Source organism: Myotis brandtii, unplaced genomic scaffold, assembly GCF_000412655.1.
Source record: "Myotis brandtii unplaced genomic scaffold, ASM41265v1 scaffold721, whole genome shotgun sequence".
NCBI classification, from domain to species: domain Eukaryota; kingdom Metazoa; phylum Chordata; class Mammalia; order Chiroptera; family Vespertilionidae; genus Myotis; species Myotis brandtii.
In genome coordinates, this window is record NW_005370848.1 from 50,616 (window position 1) to 68,263 (window position 17,648).

Below are 17,648 nucleotides of genomic sequence, written 5' to 3' on the forward strand. Positions count from 1 at the left end.
GCCCCTCCTCCCCCGGCTCCGCCCCCAGCCTTGGGTTGCCCGGCAACCGGTCGGTAGTCCTGTAGTTCTCCATCCTGCGCAGAATAATGAACAGTGGGGTCTCGCATGAATGGCTTTTCTGAGCAGTGAACTGTGCAAGGGGAAGGGACTGGTCAGGGTTAGCAGTGGTAACAGACCTGATTCTCTGCCTTTCCCTCTGAACTCCTTCCATTATCTCAGACTGTCCTGAGCCACACAACTTGAAAAAATATATACAGCGCCCCCCCCCCCCCAATGAAATGATTCAGATTGCACTTTTGATTTTGATATGTATCCATGTACATTCACATCTTTTCCCATAAGTTATTCACTGAATACCTATGTACTTAGTGAATAACTTATGGGAAAAGATGTGCCAGGTGCTGTGCAAGGTGTGGGAGTCACAGAGATGAACAAGACATGGTCATTCAACGGCCACCAATTTTTTAAAAAGTGGTAGATGTTGAGGATTGACATTCATCATCTCGGCATTCTTGCAACAATGCCAAGGGCAGCACCAGAGCGCTGGCTCTGGTACCTACTAATTTCATGACCCGGGACAAGTTACTTAATAATAGTATCTACAACATCGGGTTGTTATGAGGATTAAATAAGTTAATATATATGAAGCATTTGCCATATAAGAAATGGTCACTAATTGTTAACTGTTATTTTTTATCCCTCCCACGTCACTGACTAGTGGTTCAGAAAGGTTTGAAGTGATACTTGAGGTCACTCAACTAGAAAGTCATGAAAATGAGATTAGAGACCTTGTTCTCTGACCCAGCGCAGATTTCATAATGATTAAAACATTTATATAATAACCCTTCCCCTTATGTTGTATATTCTTATGATATGCCTTGGGATGCATAATTAAAAAATAATTTTCATTAACTAGTTGAATGGAGTAAAGCACTTAGCACAGGCTCTGGCAAAGAATAATGCTCATTGCTATTGTTAAGAAGCACTGACAAATGCCAGACAGAAATTCATATTGTTTCTGCTGGGAAGGGCCCATTGATAGTAGCTCAGCCCCTAGTTTATTGAGGTCTTATGGGCTGGGCACAGTTCTTAGCTCTGCAGGTGCAAGGGTGAATGTGACAAGTCTCTCCCCCTTAGCGCTTACATTTGAGAAGGGAAACTGGACAATTAAGGAGGCAAAATTATTTTTATATCTGAGATTTGTATGACTCAGTTGAAGTCTGTAAAACAGATTTACTAACTACCAGACTGTTTTAAGGGTTAGGAAGTGAATTCATTCAGTGCTTGGTTGAAAGATACTAAAGTGTTTATTATTTTATTTGCTGGGATCGTTTTGGTGTGTCAGAGTGCTCTGACAGCCTGCGGAGCCTAGCATGTAAGCTGTCCTAGTAAGCAACTAGATCAGCAGTTCTCAACCTGTGGGTCGCGACCCCCTTGGTGGTCGAACGACCCTTTCACAGGGGTCGCCTAAGACCATCCTGCATATCAGATATTTACATTACGATTCATAACAGTAGCAACATTACAGTTATGAAGTAGCAACGAAAATAATTTTATGGTTGGGTCACAACATGAGGAACTGTATTTAAAGGGCCAGAAGGTTAGAACCACTGAACTAGATCTTGTACATGACCTTGTTCTTTACAATGCCAGGAACCATGGATTCCCACAATTCATAGTGATTGAAAGCCAGCCATGCACAGAACTGTGTTGTAGGTGTTTTAAGTAAGTTTATGGGTGATTAAAGTGACTTTTTGGTAATGTTGATATCTGTTAATAACCTAGTCTTTTAGAAAATGTATGTTAATTTTACGTATTTTAAGGGAATGTAACGAACTGGTTTTGTTGCAGGTTTTTATTCACAACCCTCATACACGGAGCCAGCATTTCAGCGCGCCCAGAGTCTACCAGAGCCCCCTGGAGTCTGATGTTTCTCTTCTCAACATCAACCAGGCTGTCAGCTGCCTGACTGCAGGAGTATTGAACCCTGCACTTGGCTGTGATGCTCTTTTAGTGGGGACACAGACGAATCTTTTGGCTTACGATGTCTACAATAATTCAGATTTTTTCTACAGAGAGGCAAGTATACCCCTTGATCGCCATAAAATCCCCCTGACCCATTCATGTTCATTTTTGTTATGCTTGAACGAGATCAGACATGGATTTTGGTTTATTACGTGGCTGTTGTACTGTAGTCCAACAACACGGTGATTTTGCCATTTGCAGCTGCTTCATCCACTTGTCATTTATTTGGTCATGATTGCTAACCGCTTTCATTTTGCATTTCCCTCGTGACCAGTGATGTAGAACACCCTTTCCTGTGCGTGTTTATATGTCCTTTGTGAAGTGTTTAAGTCTTTGCCTATTTATTTATTAGTAGTTTGTGTGTATTATTGATTTGTAGAAGTTCTTTGGAGATAGTGGATACAAGTTCTTTGTCAGATTTATATATAACAGACATTTTCTCCCAGTATGTGGCTTATTCCAACAGGTAGGTATCTTTTGATGAGTAAAAGTTTTCCATTTTGATAAAGCCCAGCTATTCAATTTTTTTTCTTTAACTGTGAGTGCTTTCCCTGCCCTTCTAAGCATCTTTGGTCACATAGATACGCTTCCTGTGTTATTGCACAAGACTGGAATTGAGTTTAGGACTGTATTAGTCAGGGTTCTCCAGATAAACAGAATTAACAGGATGTGTATGTAGAGAGAGGGGTGGGGAGGGATATATTTTAAAGAATTGGTTCACATGGTTGTGGAGGCTGTCAAGTCCAAAATTTGCAGGGTCGGCTAGCAGGCTGGAGACCCAGGGAAGAGCTGATGTTGAAACACCAGTCTGAAGGCAGTGTTCTGCATTCTTCCTTCCTCAGGGACCAGTCTTTTTTCTCTCAAGATCTTCAACTAATTGGACGAGGCCCTCCCACATTATAGAGTATAATCTGCTTTACTCAGAGACTACTGATTTAAATGTTAATCTCGTCTAAACATACCTCCACAGAAGCATCTAGAATAATGTTTGGTCAAGTATCCTACAGAGCCTTGGACTTCGTAGCACCTTATTGTAGCAGATTAGTGTGTGACGCCAAGGGCCTGAGTGTACCCTGCATCTGCGCTCAGCCTTGCATCAGCACACGAACGCCACAGTGACATACACCTGCCTCTCAGGAGACCATGTGGCTTCTCACATTGATCACGGAGGAATTTGAGTATCCAAATACAGATAAGGATACATGTTACCTCCCGTGTGCCTGCACATCCTTGTTATCTGAGATTTTATTTTTTTTTCTTCTTAGGTGGCAGATGGGGCCAATGCAATTGTGTTGGGGACACTGGGGGACATTTCCTCTCCTCTTGCGATTATTGGTGGAAATTGTGCTCTGCAGGGTTTCGATCATGAAGGAAAGGACCTTTTTTGGACGGTATGAAGAACAAAACACTCTCTTTAGGACTCATTTTTACTCTAAATGTTCTTTATTTAGCTTGGTTTGTTTTTTACCATCCATATTTATAATTCTGTGCATTAAAAAAATATGCAAAATTTGAATAACACCTGTTGGTGGTTTGTAATCTTCTCTTCCCTGTGGCTATTATAGTCAGATTGAGTGGAAAAAGAGGGCATGCTCATGACACTGGGTTTTGTTTTCAGGTCACTGGAGATAATGTTCATTCCTTGGCCTTGTGTGACTTTGACGGTGATGGGAAAAAAGAGGTATGTGGGGGAGGAGATACTTCTCTCTGTGTTCAGCTGAATAAATTTTCCCGTGCAGTGACCTTGGTGTTGGGAGAAGTGTCAGCTTCTCATGGTTGCTCTTGGGCTCTGTTGCCTCAGTAATGGGCTCACTGGCCTCATTTGTCTTTCTCCTGTCTTTTGAACATACATCACTTTGTTTGTCTAGTGCAAAGATCAAGGCCATGATGTTTCAAAGACACAGGACCGGGAGGGAGGGTGGAACAGTTGATGGGACTGCAGTCATAGTCACAATCTTATAACTTGCTTTTGATGCTTTCGAATCATATCAGTAAACAGTTTTCAAGTTTGGCCAACTTTTTCAGGAATTTAGAAGTTTTAGAGATTGGTTCTTACTTCGTTTTTGAAATTGATTCTCATGGTTCCTCTAGAAATTAGCTTCTTGAGCAGCCAGCGAACTGCTGTGTTGGGCAGTGACTTGCCCCTCTCTTGTCCATGGATGCCAGGCTCTGGCATTGGAAATGGGGCTTCCATCTGAGGCAGGCAGGCGCTGAGCCAGCGAGCACTTTCAGGTGCGACTGGAAGAGCACGCCCTGGTGGGATGTGCAGCCCCCATGGCTGGAGGAAATCTCTAGAGCCACTACTTCTTTTTTTTAAAAAATCATATTTGTATTGATTTCAGAGAGGGAGCAAGAGATAGAAACATCAGTGATGAGAGAATCATTGATCGGCTGCCTCCTGCATGCCCCGTACTGTAGATTGAGTCCAGAAACCCAGGCATGTGCCCTGACTGGGAATTAAGCTGTGACCCCCTGGTTTACAGGTCGATGCTCAACCACTGAGCCACACTGGCCAGGCAAGCCACTGTTTCTTCACTGACTGAATTTGTTGACGTTCACATTGGAGGGAACTTTTTCGAGCATTGGCTCGCTGGGAAACTAGAAGTCTTGGGTAGCAGTAGCAACATACAAAATGTTATGCAATTTTTTGTTTTATTTATGGGAATTTTTCTGTGTTCACTTGCTGAACTAAATATGCATATTTTTATTTTAAGCTTCTTGTTGGATCTGAGGACTTTGATATTCGAGTTTTTAAAGAAGATGAAATTGTGGCAGAAATGACAGAAACAGAGGTGAGAAGTGTGACCTTGGGCAACATAGATAAGCACAGTCCAATGTAACATCAGATGTGCGTGCTGGCCATCTCACAATCTAGTCTGTCGTAGGGTAAAAACTGTGGGGTTTAAACAGAGCTGGACATTACAGAGAAAGAAGCATTTAAAAATCTTGTATAAAGACATATTTTGAAGACTGATTAAATAGAGGAAAATTGAGTGGAAAGGCATTTGCTTTAATGAGTTACATCATCATCATCATCATGGCAACTATTTATTATGCACCTAATATATGCCAGTCACTGTTCTAAGAGCTTTACATCAATTAAGTCATTTAACTCTACAACAACCCTATTGGGAAGGAAATACTATTATTCCCATTTTAATGATATTAAGTTTCTTCGTTAAATTACACACACAGGTCATGGCTACTAAGTGGCTTGGTCAGGATTTGAACCTGTGTGTCTTGTCCTCTTCCTCCTCCTCGTGTCTGTCAAATGGGTTTGAATGAAGTGCATAAGTGAGATTTTTATACTTTTTTCTCTTCATTCAAATTAAGTACTTCTTAGGCACATTTCTGTAGGTAAACTTATGAATTAGATGTTAGAGAACTTGGCTAGTTTCTTTGTGACTATAATTACTTCATGTGATTGAACCTGATATGTTTCTTAAAGAATTTAAACTTCATTTTTCAAAGCAGTCCCTAAGGTTGCCTTGGTCCTTTGTTGTTTTGACATGCTTAGGATATAAGCTGCTGGTTTTCCAGCAATGAGCAAGATGGAAACAGAATAATTAGGATATTCTGAATTAAGGAAATAGAAGAGGATAAAGGAACATGGCTTGTGAACATTATAAACCGACAGAAAGAAAAAAAAAGAGAGAAGGGAGTCTGAGAGGTCAGAATGGCCCGATTCTGCAAAATGTAGTCACGTGGTGTTTGGGAGTCTGGCCTTAAAACCGCACTTGACCACTTATTCTTGCTTCTCAACCACTGAACCACACCGGCCAGGCTCATTAGATTCTTAAAGGGGTTCGCCACCTCTAAGCCTGATCCCCTCCCCCCAAAAAACTGACTTGACAATCACTGGCCTGTAGGTGCTGTGCCTGCATTGTCATTTCCCTTTCATGCAAGTTTGTAGTAAATCTTTTCCCATTTGGTGGGAATCATTCACATTTCATTGGATTTCTGTTTGTTGTCAATCCTGGATGTGAGGAGGGTGCATTCTTTTCTTAAATCCTAGAAGAGGCCAAGAAAACATGAAGTAGAACTACGGCTTTGAGGTGACTATTGACCCTCTCGTCCACACAAGAAAAACTAGTGAACTAAGGAAGGACTAAGGGGCATAGGCAATCTGGACTTAAATATATGAAAATGTGGATTTTCTAAAATTGTTCATTTCAGGGCCATTTTCTTGTCCTGTCAGTTTGATTTTGCCCCTAGCTCAAATGTCTTTTCCCATATCAGCAAAATCACAATTTATTTGGCAGTTCAGCAGTACCAAGGACTGCCAGAAGAATGCCTCGAGCTAAATATTCTGAAACCCTAACAGCACTTTGTATTCAGAGTTAAGTGATGTGGGTGGTTTTGTAGAAAAGCTGTAGGTGTAGAGGAAATTACATAACCATTCTCTGCTTTACAATTTATTTCTTAAATATCTTTTATTAGGGTCAGAATGAGAAAGTAGATCTGCAAGATCATAGATGTTATTAAGCTTTGGTTTTAACTTTAAAAGGTAATTTTGTTTAGTATGTAAAAATTTATGTTTGAGATGTTAAACCCCAGTCCTAATATATGCATTCTGTGTATTATCACATACATACACAGAGGCATGTGCTTGGGTTGTTACTTTTCTAAGGATTATGTGGGGTTTTTTTTCTTTTTTCTTTCTAAAAAATGTCTTTCAAATTATGTCACAGAAAAAAAAGTATACACATAATAGACATTTAGTGGTGGATTTTGTAAGTATTGTTAAAATTTAGACCCTGGGCCCTGGCCCAATAGCTCAGTTGGTTAGAGTGTCATCCTGATACACCAAGATTGTGGGTTTGATCCCCGTCAGGGAACAAACAAGAATCAACCAATCAATGCATAAATAAGTGGAACAACAAATAGATGTTTCTCTCTCTCTCTCAAAAATAAATTTAGACAGTGGGATATTATAAGTGAAGGTATAATATTGGAATAGTCATGAAAACATTTTTGAGTTAGTGTGAATTGTACATATTCTAGATCTTGTGTACTGAGCTTACTTCCTCCATTGTCCCTCAATCTTATTGTATTTCTTTTTGTAATTTGCTGAAACTTGCCACATAAGCTTGATCTAAAACAGCAAACTTTGGGCGTTTATTCAGTTCTGATTATCCAGCCTGTGAAATAGATGCATTTGAAAAGAGGAATACCTTACCCACTAATGGACTGGAAGTGCATTTAAATCTAATTTTAACACACTTGTAGCAAGGCAGGCAGTTTTACAGAGCCATGCTTCACCTTAAATTGAGTCTTAATGAAACGCTGAGGTATTTTCATGTGCTATTTTTTGCAGATAATCACCTCTCTCTGCCCAGTGTATGGCAGTCGGTTTGGTTATGCCCTTGCCAACGGCACAGTTGGAGTTTACGACAAAACAGCCCGATACTGGAGAATTAAAGTTAGTATGATTCAGCCTCTGCTATGCAGAGATTTTCTACACACCGAGAGACTTCTGTACTAATTATTGCAATTCCTTTTCAGTCCAAAAATTATGCCATGAGCATTCATGCTTTTGACCTTAATTCTGATGGCGTGTGCGAACTGATAACTGGTTGGTCCAATGGGAAGGTAAGTTAAATAGCAGAGTTCAGGTGTAATTCAAACTAATAACTGTCTGAGACATACTGGCTGTAGGATTCAGAACAGTAACGTGAGGGTATAAACTCGCATTCCTTGGCTGTGCTTTCAAATTTAACTTCATAATCTTTCCACATTTTTTCTTCCCGCTGTAGTTGTCAACACTATAGCGAGTGTCCTTTTGGCCTTATGGCTCTAGTTGGGTGATAATCTCCAGCGGATTCTTTCTAAATCTCTTCCTGGAAGGACTGAGAATCCATGCAGTCAGGGTGACTAGGCATAGTCAGCAAAACAAGGAATTTTAATAAGCTAATAAAGAACCATTTGTATCGCTCTTTTCTAATAAATTAATGCAAATAATGTTTCCCCAGCTATAACTTCAAAATAAAATCTTTTTGCTTTCTTTCCTTTTTTCACTTCAGATCAGAAGTTTGTAGTGTTTTGGCAGGTCAGGATTGTTTTGTGATCTCCATGGCACCGTTTGCCCTCACTCTCCTCTGCCAGTGATGATTGCCTGGGGATCAGCTAATTCTTGGCTTTTCTCCTTCGATTTTTCTTTACTTTTGGCCAGGACCTTGTAAACTTCCTTTGCTATTATGCTGGTCTGGGTGTTAACAATTATAAGGGAAGACTGTGTAGTTGCATATTAAGAAACTTGAAAATCCAAAGATGAAAGAATTCAGCACCCATAATTTTCAGGCTTCCATGATGTTACTAATAGCGTGGATACGTGAATGTGATGTTCTCCAGACCAAGGGTAGGAGCTGGTAGTAGGCCAGGACCTAAATTACTTTATTTTCTCATTGTAGTTTTGACTAGAGGATGTTTATGAAAAGATAAAAGTAGTGAGTGCCTGGGCCATTGAGATTTTCTATAGATAGTCTTTTGTTGATAACATGTGTTTTGCTTAGAACACAATCATCACTTAGAACACAAATCTTCATTGTTGAGTTTGAGATGCATTTGTTTCTGGTGAGTTGGGTATGTATTTGCCTGTCCTAGGAAGAGGAGACTCAAAGATGATAGGAGACTCACTAGGTATCCCAATAGTTTTTAAGAAGAAGAGGGACTCTTAAACAGGGTATTATAAAAGGTTATATCTGTGGTAGAAGGTTGGCTAGTTTGGCATTTTCAAACTTTAGATATAGCTGTATTTCAACATTTATATGTAATAAATTTTTTCTTATATAGAGCTAACCTTTCTTGTATACCTCTATATGCCAGGCCCTGTTCTAAGTGCTTTACATGTGTTAGCTCCTTTAGGCCTCATTCCAACCTAAGGGGTGTATGTGCAGTTATTGTCCTCATGTTCTTGTCATGGACCCCCAGATGAGGAGACAGGCCCAGCCAGGGTGGTTAGGAAGCTTGCCCAAGATCCCAGGGAGAGCAAGGGCAAAGCTGGGACTGGAAGCCAGGAAGCTGGCCTCGGGCCCCAGAGGTCCTAGGTGCCTCCTCAGAAACCACAGGGCTCCATGGAGTACTCTTGGAAGCTGCTCAGCTAAATGACCTTTACATTTTCGTCTTTTTAAAAAACAGTAACACAAGCGATTTTTCAAGTTCTCCTTTTACTTTCAGGTTGATGCTCGAAGTGACCGAACTGGGGAGGTCATCTTTAAAGACAACTTTTCTTCTGCAATCGCTGGTGTGGTGGAGGGAGATTACCGGATGGATGGCCATGTCCAGTTAATCTGCTGTTCAGTGGATGGGGAAAGTAAATTGGGATGGGAAAATCCTTGAGAAGTCAGATTTTCAGTTTGATTGGGTCAGAACACCAGAAATTCCACTGTAAAATGTTTGCTTTGCTATCCTCTGGTCCTAACAAGTTCACCTACGTTGGGGCATGAGAACTTAGGTGTTTGGTTATCGGACCAGGTAACTGATGACTTGCAAGCAGACCTGGCTGTACGTGGGCTGTTCCTTAGTGTGGTGAGCATCTGTTCCTCCTCTTCAGTCCGGGGCTACCTGCCAGGCTCGGCTGAGATGAGAGGGAACCTCATGGACACCAGCGTAGAGCAGGAGCTCATCCGAGAGCTGAGTCAGAAAAAACAGAATCTGTTGCTGGAACTCCGTAACTACGAGGAAAATGCCAAGGTGGGGCCTAATGTGGAGGGGACATGGAATCTGAAAAGTTGGGGGTCGGCACGTGAAAGCAGAACGAGCATGTCAGTGTCTGCCACGTGCGGGCTCCCTCCTTCCCACTGGCAGGAGCACAGCTGCTTCAGCCTTGTTTGCCTGGGTCCGAATGGAGGGGCATGTGTCCCTTCATCTAGAAACGCCACTTGCAGGCAGCTGAGCAATAGCGATCTTTTCGGTGGTCCAAGACATTTACTGCAGCGCCATTGGTAGCAGCGAGCGGTGGGAAGCAGCTTAGATGGTGACCAGGAGCAGGGAGTATACGCTGGGGAATACAAAGCTGCTCAAAAGAATGAAGTATATGTACTTGGGCTGATATGGAAGGATATGTGGTATTAAGTGGGAAAAAAAAAAAGAAGGAACAATATGTATGGGGTATCTTTTTACAAAACAAATAACATAAAAAGTGACAACCCGGGATCCTTCAGTCCGCAGGCTGACGCTCTTTGCATTGAGCCAAACCGGCTAGGGCACACATAACTATTTTTGAATTTGCTATGCTAAATGAATTTTGTTACTTTAAGAGATCAATGTAAAAAATGTGAAAGGCATGATGGGGTACAGTGGACCTGAAACACAGAAAGGGACGAAGGTATTTTTGCTTGGGAAAAAGCTGGGTAGAGCAAGGGGGCGCTAATGAGGAGAGTCTTCTGAATTCTGAAAAGCCAGATGAGTATAAGATAACCACAGCATTAACAGTGACGTCAGTTCACTGTGTGGTGACTGAGTTGGAAGCGGTGGGATGTTTTGCAGGCCGAGTGGAGCAGCCCGCTGAATGAGGCCGATGGGCAGTGGGGCATAATCCCAGCCAACACCAAGCTCCACACCGCCCTCTCAGTCAACCTGGGGAGCGAGACTCGGCCTGCTCACACAGAATTGTGCATTTCCACTTCGAACGGTAAGAGATGGTTTACAGCTGGCATTTTTAGGCACCTGTGCTATCTCCGAGTGGTTCTTCAACTGCCTTCCATTTCCCCTCTTCCCTGCAGACACCATCATCCGAGCGGTAATGATTTTCGCAGAGGGCATTTTTCTAGGTGAAAGCCATGTGGTCCACCCCAGCATCCACAGCCTTTCCAGCTCCATCTGCATCCCTATCACACCTCCCAAAGATGTCCCTGTGGATCTGCACTTGAAGACGTTCGTGGGTTACAGAAGCAGGTGACCCTCTGCAAGTCCGTTTATTTGCAGACGACACTGAGAGGGCGAGATGGTTTTTCCATGGCGCCAGGGGTCCTGTGGGGCCACAGGAGCCTTTAATGGTTCCCAGGAGCTTATTTCCCTAATTTGAAATCTTCCAAAAAAGGGGGGTATTTAAGTTTCAGATGGTTATTTTCTGGTTTTAGTCTGATGATTTTATAATCACAAGATATGGTTAACTGATGATTTGTCAACTTCTAGTTTCGACCACTAAGACTGTAAGGGTTGGGATGCAGCTTTATATTAGAGTTTTATATACCTCAGCTTGTGGAGGAAATCCACTGGATTTGTGGAAGACAAAAAGCCTTTTCACATTTTTTTTTAGGTTCTTTTAAGCCTTTGGTTTATATGTATATGTAGACTTATGTTATCTCCAAATCTCAAACCCCATTAACATATTACTTAGCCTCAAGTTTTGGGTGATTTTTTTTGCCATCTGTGAAATCCTTAAATATCAACATGAAGACTTAGTGACTGTATTTTCTGGGCCTTGCACTTTGAAACCATTCTCTTGTGTCCCATTGGTCGGCCACAGCACCCAGTTTCACGTATTTGAACTGACCAGACAGCTCCCAAGATTCTCCATGTATGCGCTGACCAGCCTGGACTCCGCCAGCCAGCCACTCGGTTACGTCAACTTTACCATTGCTGAACGGGCCCAGAGAGTGAGCATCTGGCTGTTTTCTTTCAATACTTTTGCATTTTAGAATCCTTTGGATGTTATTTATTAGAAGAGAGGAATCACATGAATGAGTTATTTGATAGCAGTAAATATGACATGAGTTATATGGCTTGGAGTTGGTTGATAACCTAACAAAAATGTTGTTCAAGTACCTCCTCCCCTCATTCTGAAAAAATACAGATCGTATTTACCTGAACAATCCTTAGTTACAGGTGAATGCTCACCAGTTTTTAATTTCTCTCTATGGTTATGGTCCCAGTGTGGTTGTCCTGACCTAGTATTTAAAGAGGACCCTGCATCCAAATGGAAGGAGAGTGGGACTTGGGGCTGGGAATATTTTTGGGCTCAAATGCTCTTACCTGATTAATTTCTTAGTGATTTTTGGGAAATGCCCTGCACCAGTCTGAGCCTCAGTTTCCTTATCTGTGAGGATATCTTACCTCCCAGGGGTCCCTGAAGATTACATAATTGGTGTGAAAGCACCTTGTAAATTTGAGAGACCTGATACCAATGGACTTTAATCATGGCTGGACCTCAGAATTCTTAGTGAGGCTTTTTAATCACATAGATTCTCAGGCCCGTGCCCAGCCCATGGAACCAGACACCCCATAGGTGGGCCCTTCCAAAAGCCTCATGGTTGTTCTTATGTGGAACTTGCGTTATAAACCACTGTAAATATTAACTTATTAATATTAGATTTTATTGTGTGGATGTGTCACAGTGTCTATGCTCTGTGTGCATGCATATTTCATTATTATTTTTTTTTTTTTTAAGAATGGACTGGAGTAATTTTAAGCAGGTTACATTGTCCAGAACATAGCCACAGAAGAGCTATCGTGTAAACAGAATTAGCACCATACCTGAATTGTTTCTGCATTGCATATAAGTTTATGTCTAATTTGAAGATACTATTAAATCATGCATGCTGTGGGGCCAGACGTAATTATGAACATGCAGAGGTGGGGAAAGGGAGTGTGGTTAGTGTTTTCCTGGTGGGGGTGGTGTGTTCATTTACCAAACAATGAAACGAGAAAGGAGGATAACTCTTAACAATGACTGTACTTGAAAATGACTATACTTGAAGTTCACTTCATCCTATTCATTTTGAAGGTTTTTGTATGGCTCAACCAGAACTTTCTGCTCCCAGAAGACACCGACATTCAGAATGCTCCATTTCAAGTGTGTTTCACATCCTTACGGAACGGTAGCCAGCTGTATATAAAAGTAAAGCTGAGTGGAGAGGTAAAGTTTAATGTTTTGGACATAACTTAAGTCTGTTAGGTTTTCTGCCTCCCTCCTTCCCTTTAGCACTTCCTTGTTTAACTTGGGGAGGGTTAGGAATAGAGGTGAACAGAAACATTTTCACTGTGTGAATGATTTTGTTGTTTAGTTTGTGAGGCTAAAGGAATGATCTTTTAACCTGCTGCTAAAATAATGAATGTGGTTTGTAATTTCTTTGAGGGTTAACCCCTATCTTACTCATCACCACATATAAATTTATACTCAATAAATGTGTTGGGAATGGGGAAATTCAGGTTTCAGCTTAGTTTGTCTTTAATATCTGAGGATGCTGAACTTGTCTCTTTTCCTCTGGATAGATCACTGTGAAGACTGATGACATTGAGCTGGCTGGTGACATCATCCAGTCAGTTGCATCTTTTTTTGCTATTGAAGACCTTCAGGTGGAAGCAGATTTCCCTGTCTACTTTGAGGAGTTACGAAAAGTGCTAGTTAAGGTGAGGGCTACCAATGGATGCATTTATGAGAACGTGGTGGTTTAATGTCTGAAATGTTTCTCGTAGGAGAGTAATGGCACTACGACTGTACGTGTGTTATATGATAATTACATTTTAAAGAATTCTGCAAATTCTCAAAATCAAAATTGAACTAGTATTGGAGAGTTCACTAGTTAAAGGATTTCTTTTATAACAGTGAGTGGTTAGCTCTTGACCACCCTGCTTTCTTTCTTTGATTTAGGGGAATACTTTTAAAAATATATATCAGCAGTTTCCTTTGCTAACCCTTCATCTTACTTTTATCTACTTTGCTCTTTGGTTTAGGGATTTCCAACAACACAAATTCAAAAGAAAAAGGAAAACTAACAATTTTGATTGGTCCCAAATTATAACAAAGTTCCTACCCCCAATCTCTAGAAGGTTAATATGAGCGTTGCTAGGGCTCCCAGGCTTAGGCACGAAAAGGATCCAACTGGAATGTCATTGTGAGTGTTGGAGGCAGCACAGACTGATCACTTCACTGAGGAGGAGCTGACACAACGGGGTTAAGATGGGCCAAGTCAGCAGCGGGAAGGAGAGGGCCTTGCTATATGGTAGACAGTGTCTTCTCAGGCTGTCTGGTTTTCAAGCAGTCTGGGAGGTCTTTTTCATTCCTGAGTGTTCATGGTCTCCAGGTGGATGAATATCACTCAGTGCATCAGAAGCTCAGTGCTGACATGGCTGACAATTCCAACCTGATCCGAAGTTTGCTGGTCCGAGCTGAGGATGCTCGTCTGATGAGGGACATGTGAGTATTTACTGTGACCAGGACAGGTACAAGATGACACATGGCAGCAATATGGAATAGCAGCTCTCAGATGCTACTAGGAGGAGTGTGTTTGGTACAAAGACTTTGTAAAATAACTTGGCATTATCAGTAGAGTTGAAAATACGCATATCCTATGCCCCAGCAACTCTCTTGGTTTACAACCTAGAGAAACTAATGCCTGTATAAACCAGGATATTTTTATAAGAATGCTCATAAAGGCTTGTTCATGAGAACTCCAAAGAGGAGACAATCCAAACTAGCATCAACACTGCTGTGGATAAATTATGGTATGTCCATACCAATGGAACACTACTTGCAATGAGAATGCATGTATCTCAATAACATGTACAAACGTGAACAGACCTTATAAGCATAATGGAGATAGGCAGAAGTAAGACTCAAAAGAATATGTGTAAAATGCTTCCATTTATATATAGTTTGGAAACAGATTAAACTGTATCATTTGGGAAGTGTACATAGATGATAAAAATATAAAGAAATGCAGGGGAGAGATTCTCATATAAGATAGTATTTTCTCCTCAGGAAGAGCACATTAGGAAGCTTCTGGGATGCTGGCAATGCCTTTTTGACTTGGATAATAAACATTTGTTCTGTGAATTTTTTCGAATGTGCATTATATTTTACAATAAAAAGGTGAAAATGAATAGGGGCAGGTCTAGCAGATTTTGTCTAATGAATGTTAATTTGAAGCCTGGAAGACAGGCTGTCACCTTGCTCACTTTTCCCAGCACAGTGGGCACTTGATCATTCTTGGCTCCTAAATTCAAACAAACTGTGGACTGATAAGAGAGGAAGATCACTTGTCTTCCATTTATTTGTAAGAAATAGAGTACTTTGATAGAAACTTCTCAATGTTTTCAAAGCAAAATTTAGAATTACCCTGCTTTAATGACAAACAGCTAAGAATTAGGTGTCTTCTATTCTTTATGTGTCTAAGAAGTTTGCACGTTTTTTTCAGTTAAGCCTGTCGTGTCAAGGTACAGTGATAGTCAATTTCTATTGATTTCCACAGGAAAACAATGAAGAATCGCTATATGGAGCTCTATGATCTTAATAAAGACTTGCTAAATGGATATAAGATTCGCTGTAACAATCACACAGAGCTGCTGGGAAACCTCAAAGCAGTAAATCAAGCAATTCAAAGAGCAGGCCATCTGCGTGGTAAGTCTCTGTATAGCGCTATTATTAGTAATTTGGGGGTGAGAATCACTGAAGATGGCGGTAGCTTTGAGAATTCATATTGGGGCCTGTATCTATAGAGACTTTTAACACTCAAGTTGGCACCAGTCACTTGAGTTTCAGTCAGCCTGTTCAGCTTGGTTAGTACCCAGATTTCAAGAAAGCTAGTAGCTCCTTTTCTTAGACCTTGCGGCATCCTTGAAAGAAAAACCTAATGGCACATACCCAAGAGGAAAGCCTTAAGTACCCTTATTAAAAAAAACAAAGGGAGACTGAAAATTAATGAGTTAAGTGTTCAATTTAAAAGTTAGAAAAAGAACAGTAAAGTAACGCAAAGGAAGCAGAAATAACCAGAGATTTATACCTAAAATCTGCTGTTTGGGGTCAGTGCTTTTGACTTCCTTCTAATCTTTGGTAGGTGGATATGAGCTTTGATCCTTTTCTATAAAACTGACTTGATTTCTAGGTTTGAAATGGTCTCTAGATTTGGTTTGTGATAAACTTCCTCACACAGGTTATATCTTCTTAAGGGAGTGATAAGATAATTTAGTTGAATTTGCACTACCATTAACTCTCTTCTACCCTAATTTCACACTGTTTTAAAGCTGGCCTCTGATTTATAATTTCACTTTTAATATCTTTCAGATTGTACTGATTTGCTATTTCTTTTCATATAGTTGGAAAACCAAAGAACCAGGTGATCACTGCTTGTCGGGATGCGATTCGAAGCAACAATATCAACACTCTGTTCAGAATCATGCGGGTGGGGACAACTTCTTCATAGGAGAGAGAATAGGTAGTGAAGTTCCTAGAAAGTGTTCTTTCCTAAAAATCTAGGTTGGTTTGCTTTGGATCGCATCCTGTTGAACTGAGGGTGCTGAGAATGAAAACAACCTTGGTGAATTGTACAAATGAAAGACAAAGCATTGCATCTGAAAAGTGTATTCACTTTCTGTTTTTAAGATCCAGTAGTTCCGTTGCCAAATAATAGTAGGTTTGTATGGAGGGAGGTGAATACTTTTGAAACATTAGGGCTCCGAAGTCCAATTATTTCTGCATATATGTAAAGCTGATGTATAGATACATCTATTTTCTTGTAATTGAACTTGTAATTTTAAAATAGATTATCTACCTTTACATTAAAATTTGTGTTGCCTGATTTTAAAATCACCACATCAGAATTGCATAAACCATTTCTATTACTTGCAGAGAAAAAAATATGGACATTTGTGTACCTTCATTTTAATCATTGAAAGGTGGGTGTAAACAGATTTGTATTAAAAGTTTATGTGATCTATTGGTTGGAGTAATGTTAACTGCTAAAATAGACCTCAGAATTCCCAAGGACCCATTTACTTCTCAGTATGTCAGATTTCTCTATAGCTGCTTAGGGACATCTAGGGCAGCCTTTCTTAGCCTGAGTTCTCTAGAGCAGCGGTCGCCAACCTTTTGGACCTCACAGACCACCGGCTGGCAACTGCTGCTCTAGAGAAACCTGCCTCAGGAATGATTGGGGTGACCACTTCTACTGCAGGCAGTGAGGACCTTATGGCCTTGGGGCTTCCCTCTCACTTGAAACTCTACGGGACCAGGGCTGTCCTAAGGCCTTGCAGTTATTTCTGTCCAAGCCAGCAGAAGAGGAAAAGCTTTTCAAGGCTGTGGTCTGGAAGTGGCCCACTCCTTTCCACTCGTACTCCACAGCCAGTGTGGCCACGCCTGACTGCCAGGCCAGGAAATGTTACCTAGCTGCGTGCTTACCAGGAAGAGAAAGCTGAAGTGGGGCCAATACCTAGCAACTCCTCTTCTTCTTTTTTTAAAATATATTTTTATAATTTCAGAGAGAAAGGGAAAAGAAGAGATGGAAACATCAATGACGACAGGGAATCATTGATCGGTTGCCTCCTGCACACTCTCTACTGGGGACCGAGCCTGAAATCCGGGCATGTGCCCTTGACCGGAATCGAACTTGGGACCATTTCAGAGAGGAAGGGAAAAGAAGAGATGGAAACATCGATGATGAGAGGGAATCATTGATCGGTTGCCTCCTGCACGCTCCCTACTGGGGACCGAGCCTGAAATCTGGGCATGTGCCCTTGATCGGAATCGAACCTGGGACCTTTGAGTCCGCAGGCCAATGCTCTATCCACTGAGCCAAACTGGCCAGGGCAGCAACTCCTTTTCTAGGAGTTAAAATTTTGCCTTAAGGTTGGTTTCAGGACTGGTTTAGTCCGTTTTCATATCTTAGTAACACTCATTCCTAAGT

At 41.2% G+C, this 17,648-nt stretch overlaps 2 protein-coding genes across 2 annotated transcripts in view; one reads left to right on the forward strand and one right to left on the reverse strand.

Moving 5' to 3' along the window:
• The window catches only part of MT4 (metallothionein 4), a 48,170-nt gene that overhangs the window by 28,374 nt on the left and 2,148 nt on the right, over positions 1-17,648 (reverse strand). The window lies entirely within an intron of this gene.
• BBS2 (Bardet-Biedl syndrome 2) lies at positions 390-16,530 on the forward strand. The gene is made up of 17 exons (XM_005882467.2): positions 390-410; positions 1,852-2,079; positions 3,291-3,416; positions 3,644-3,706; positions 4,740-4,817; positions 7,343-7,447; positions 7,531-7,617; positions 9,202-9,337; positions 9,578-9,717; positions 10,513-10,657; positions 10,749-10,920; positions 11,495-11,624; positions 12,752-12,883; positions 13,240-13,377; positions 14,052-14,164; positions 15,219-15,367; positions 16,063-16,530. The coding sequence occupies exons 1-17, from the start codon at positions 390-392 to the stop codon at positions 16,167-16,169; spliced, it is 2,070 nt and encodes a 689-aa protein (XP_005882529.2). The 3' UTR covers positions 16,170-16,530.

What these genes read in the sequence shown, in the direction of transcription:
- BBS2 (XM_005882467.2), top strand. Translation starts at nt 390, where the DNA reads ATGTGCCAGGTGCTGTGCAAG. An exon ending in TGTGCCAGGTGCTGTGCAAG is followed by an intron (nt 411 to 1,851) that starts GTGTGGGAGTCA and finishes GTTTTGTTGCAG; the next exon opens with GTTTTTATTCACAACCCTCA. An exon ending in GAAAGGACCTTTTTTGGACG is followed by an intron (nt 3,417 to 3,643) that starts GTATGAAGAACA and finishes TTTTGTTTTCAG; the next exon opens with GTCACTGGAGATAATGTTCA.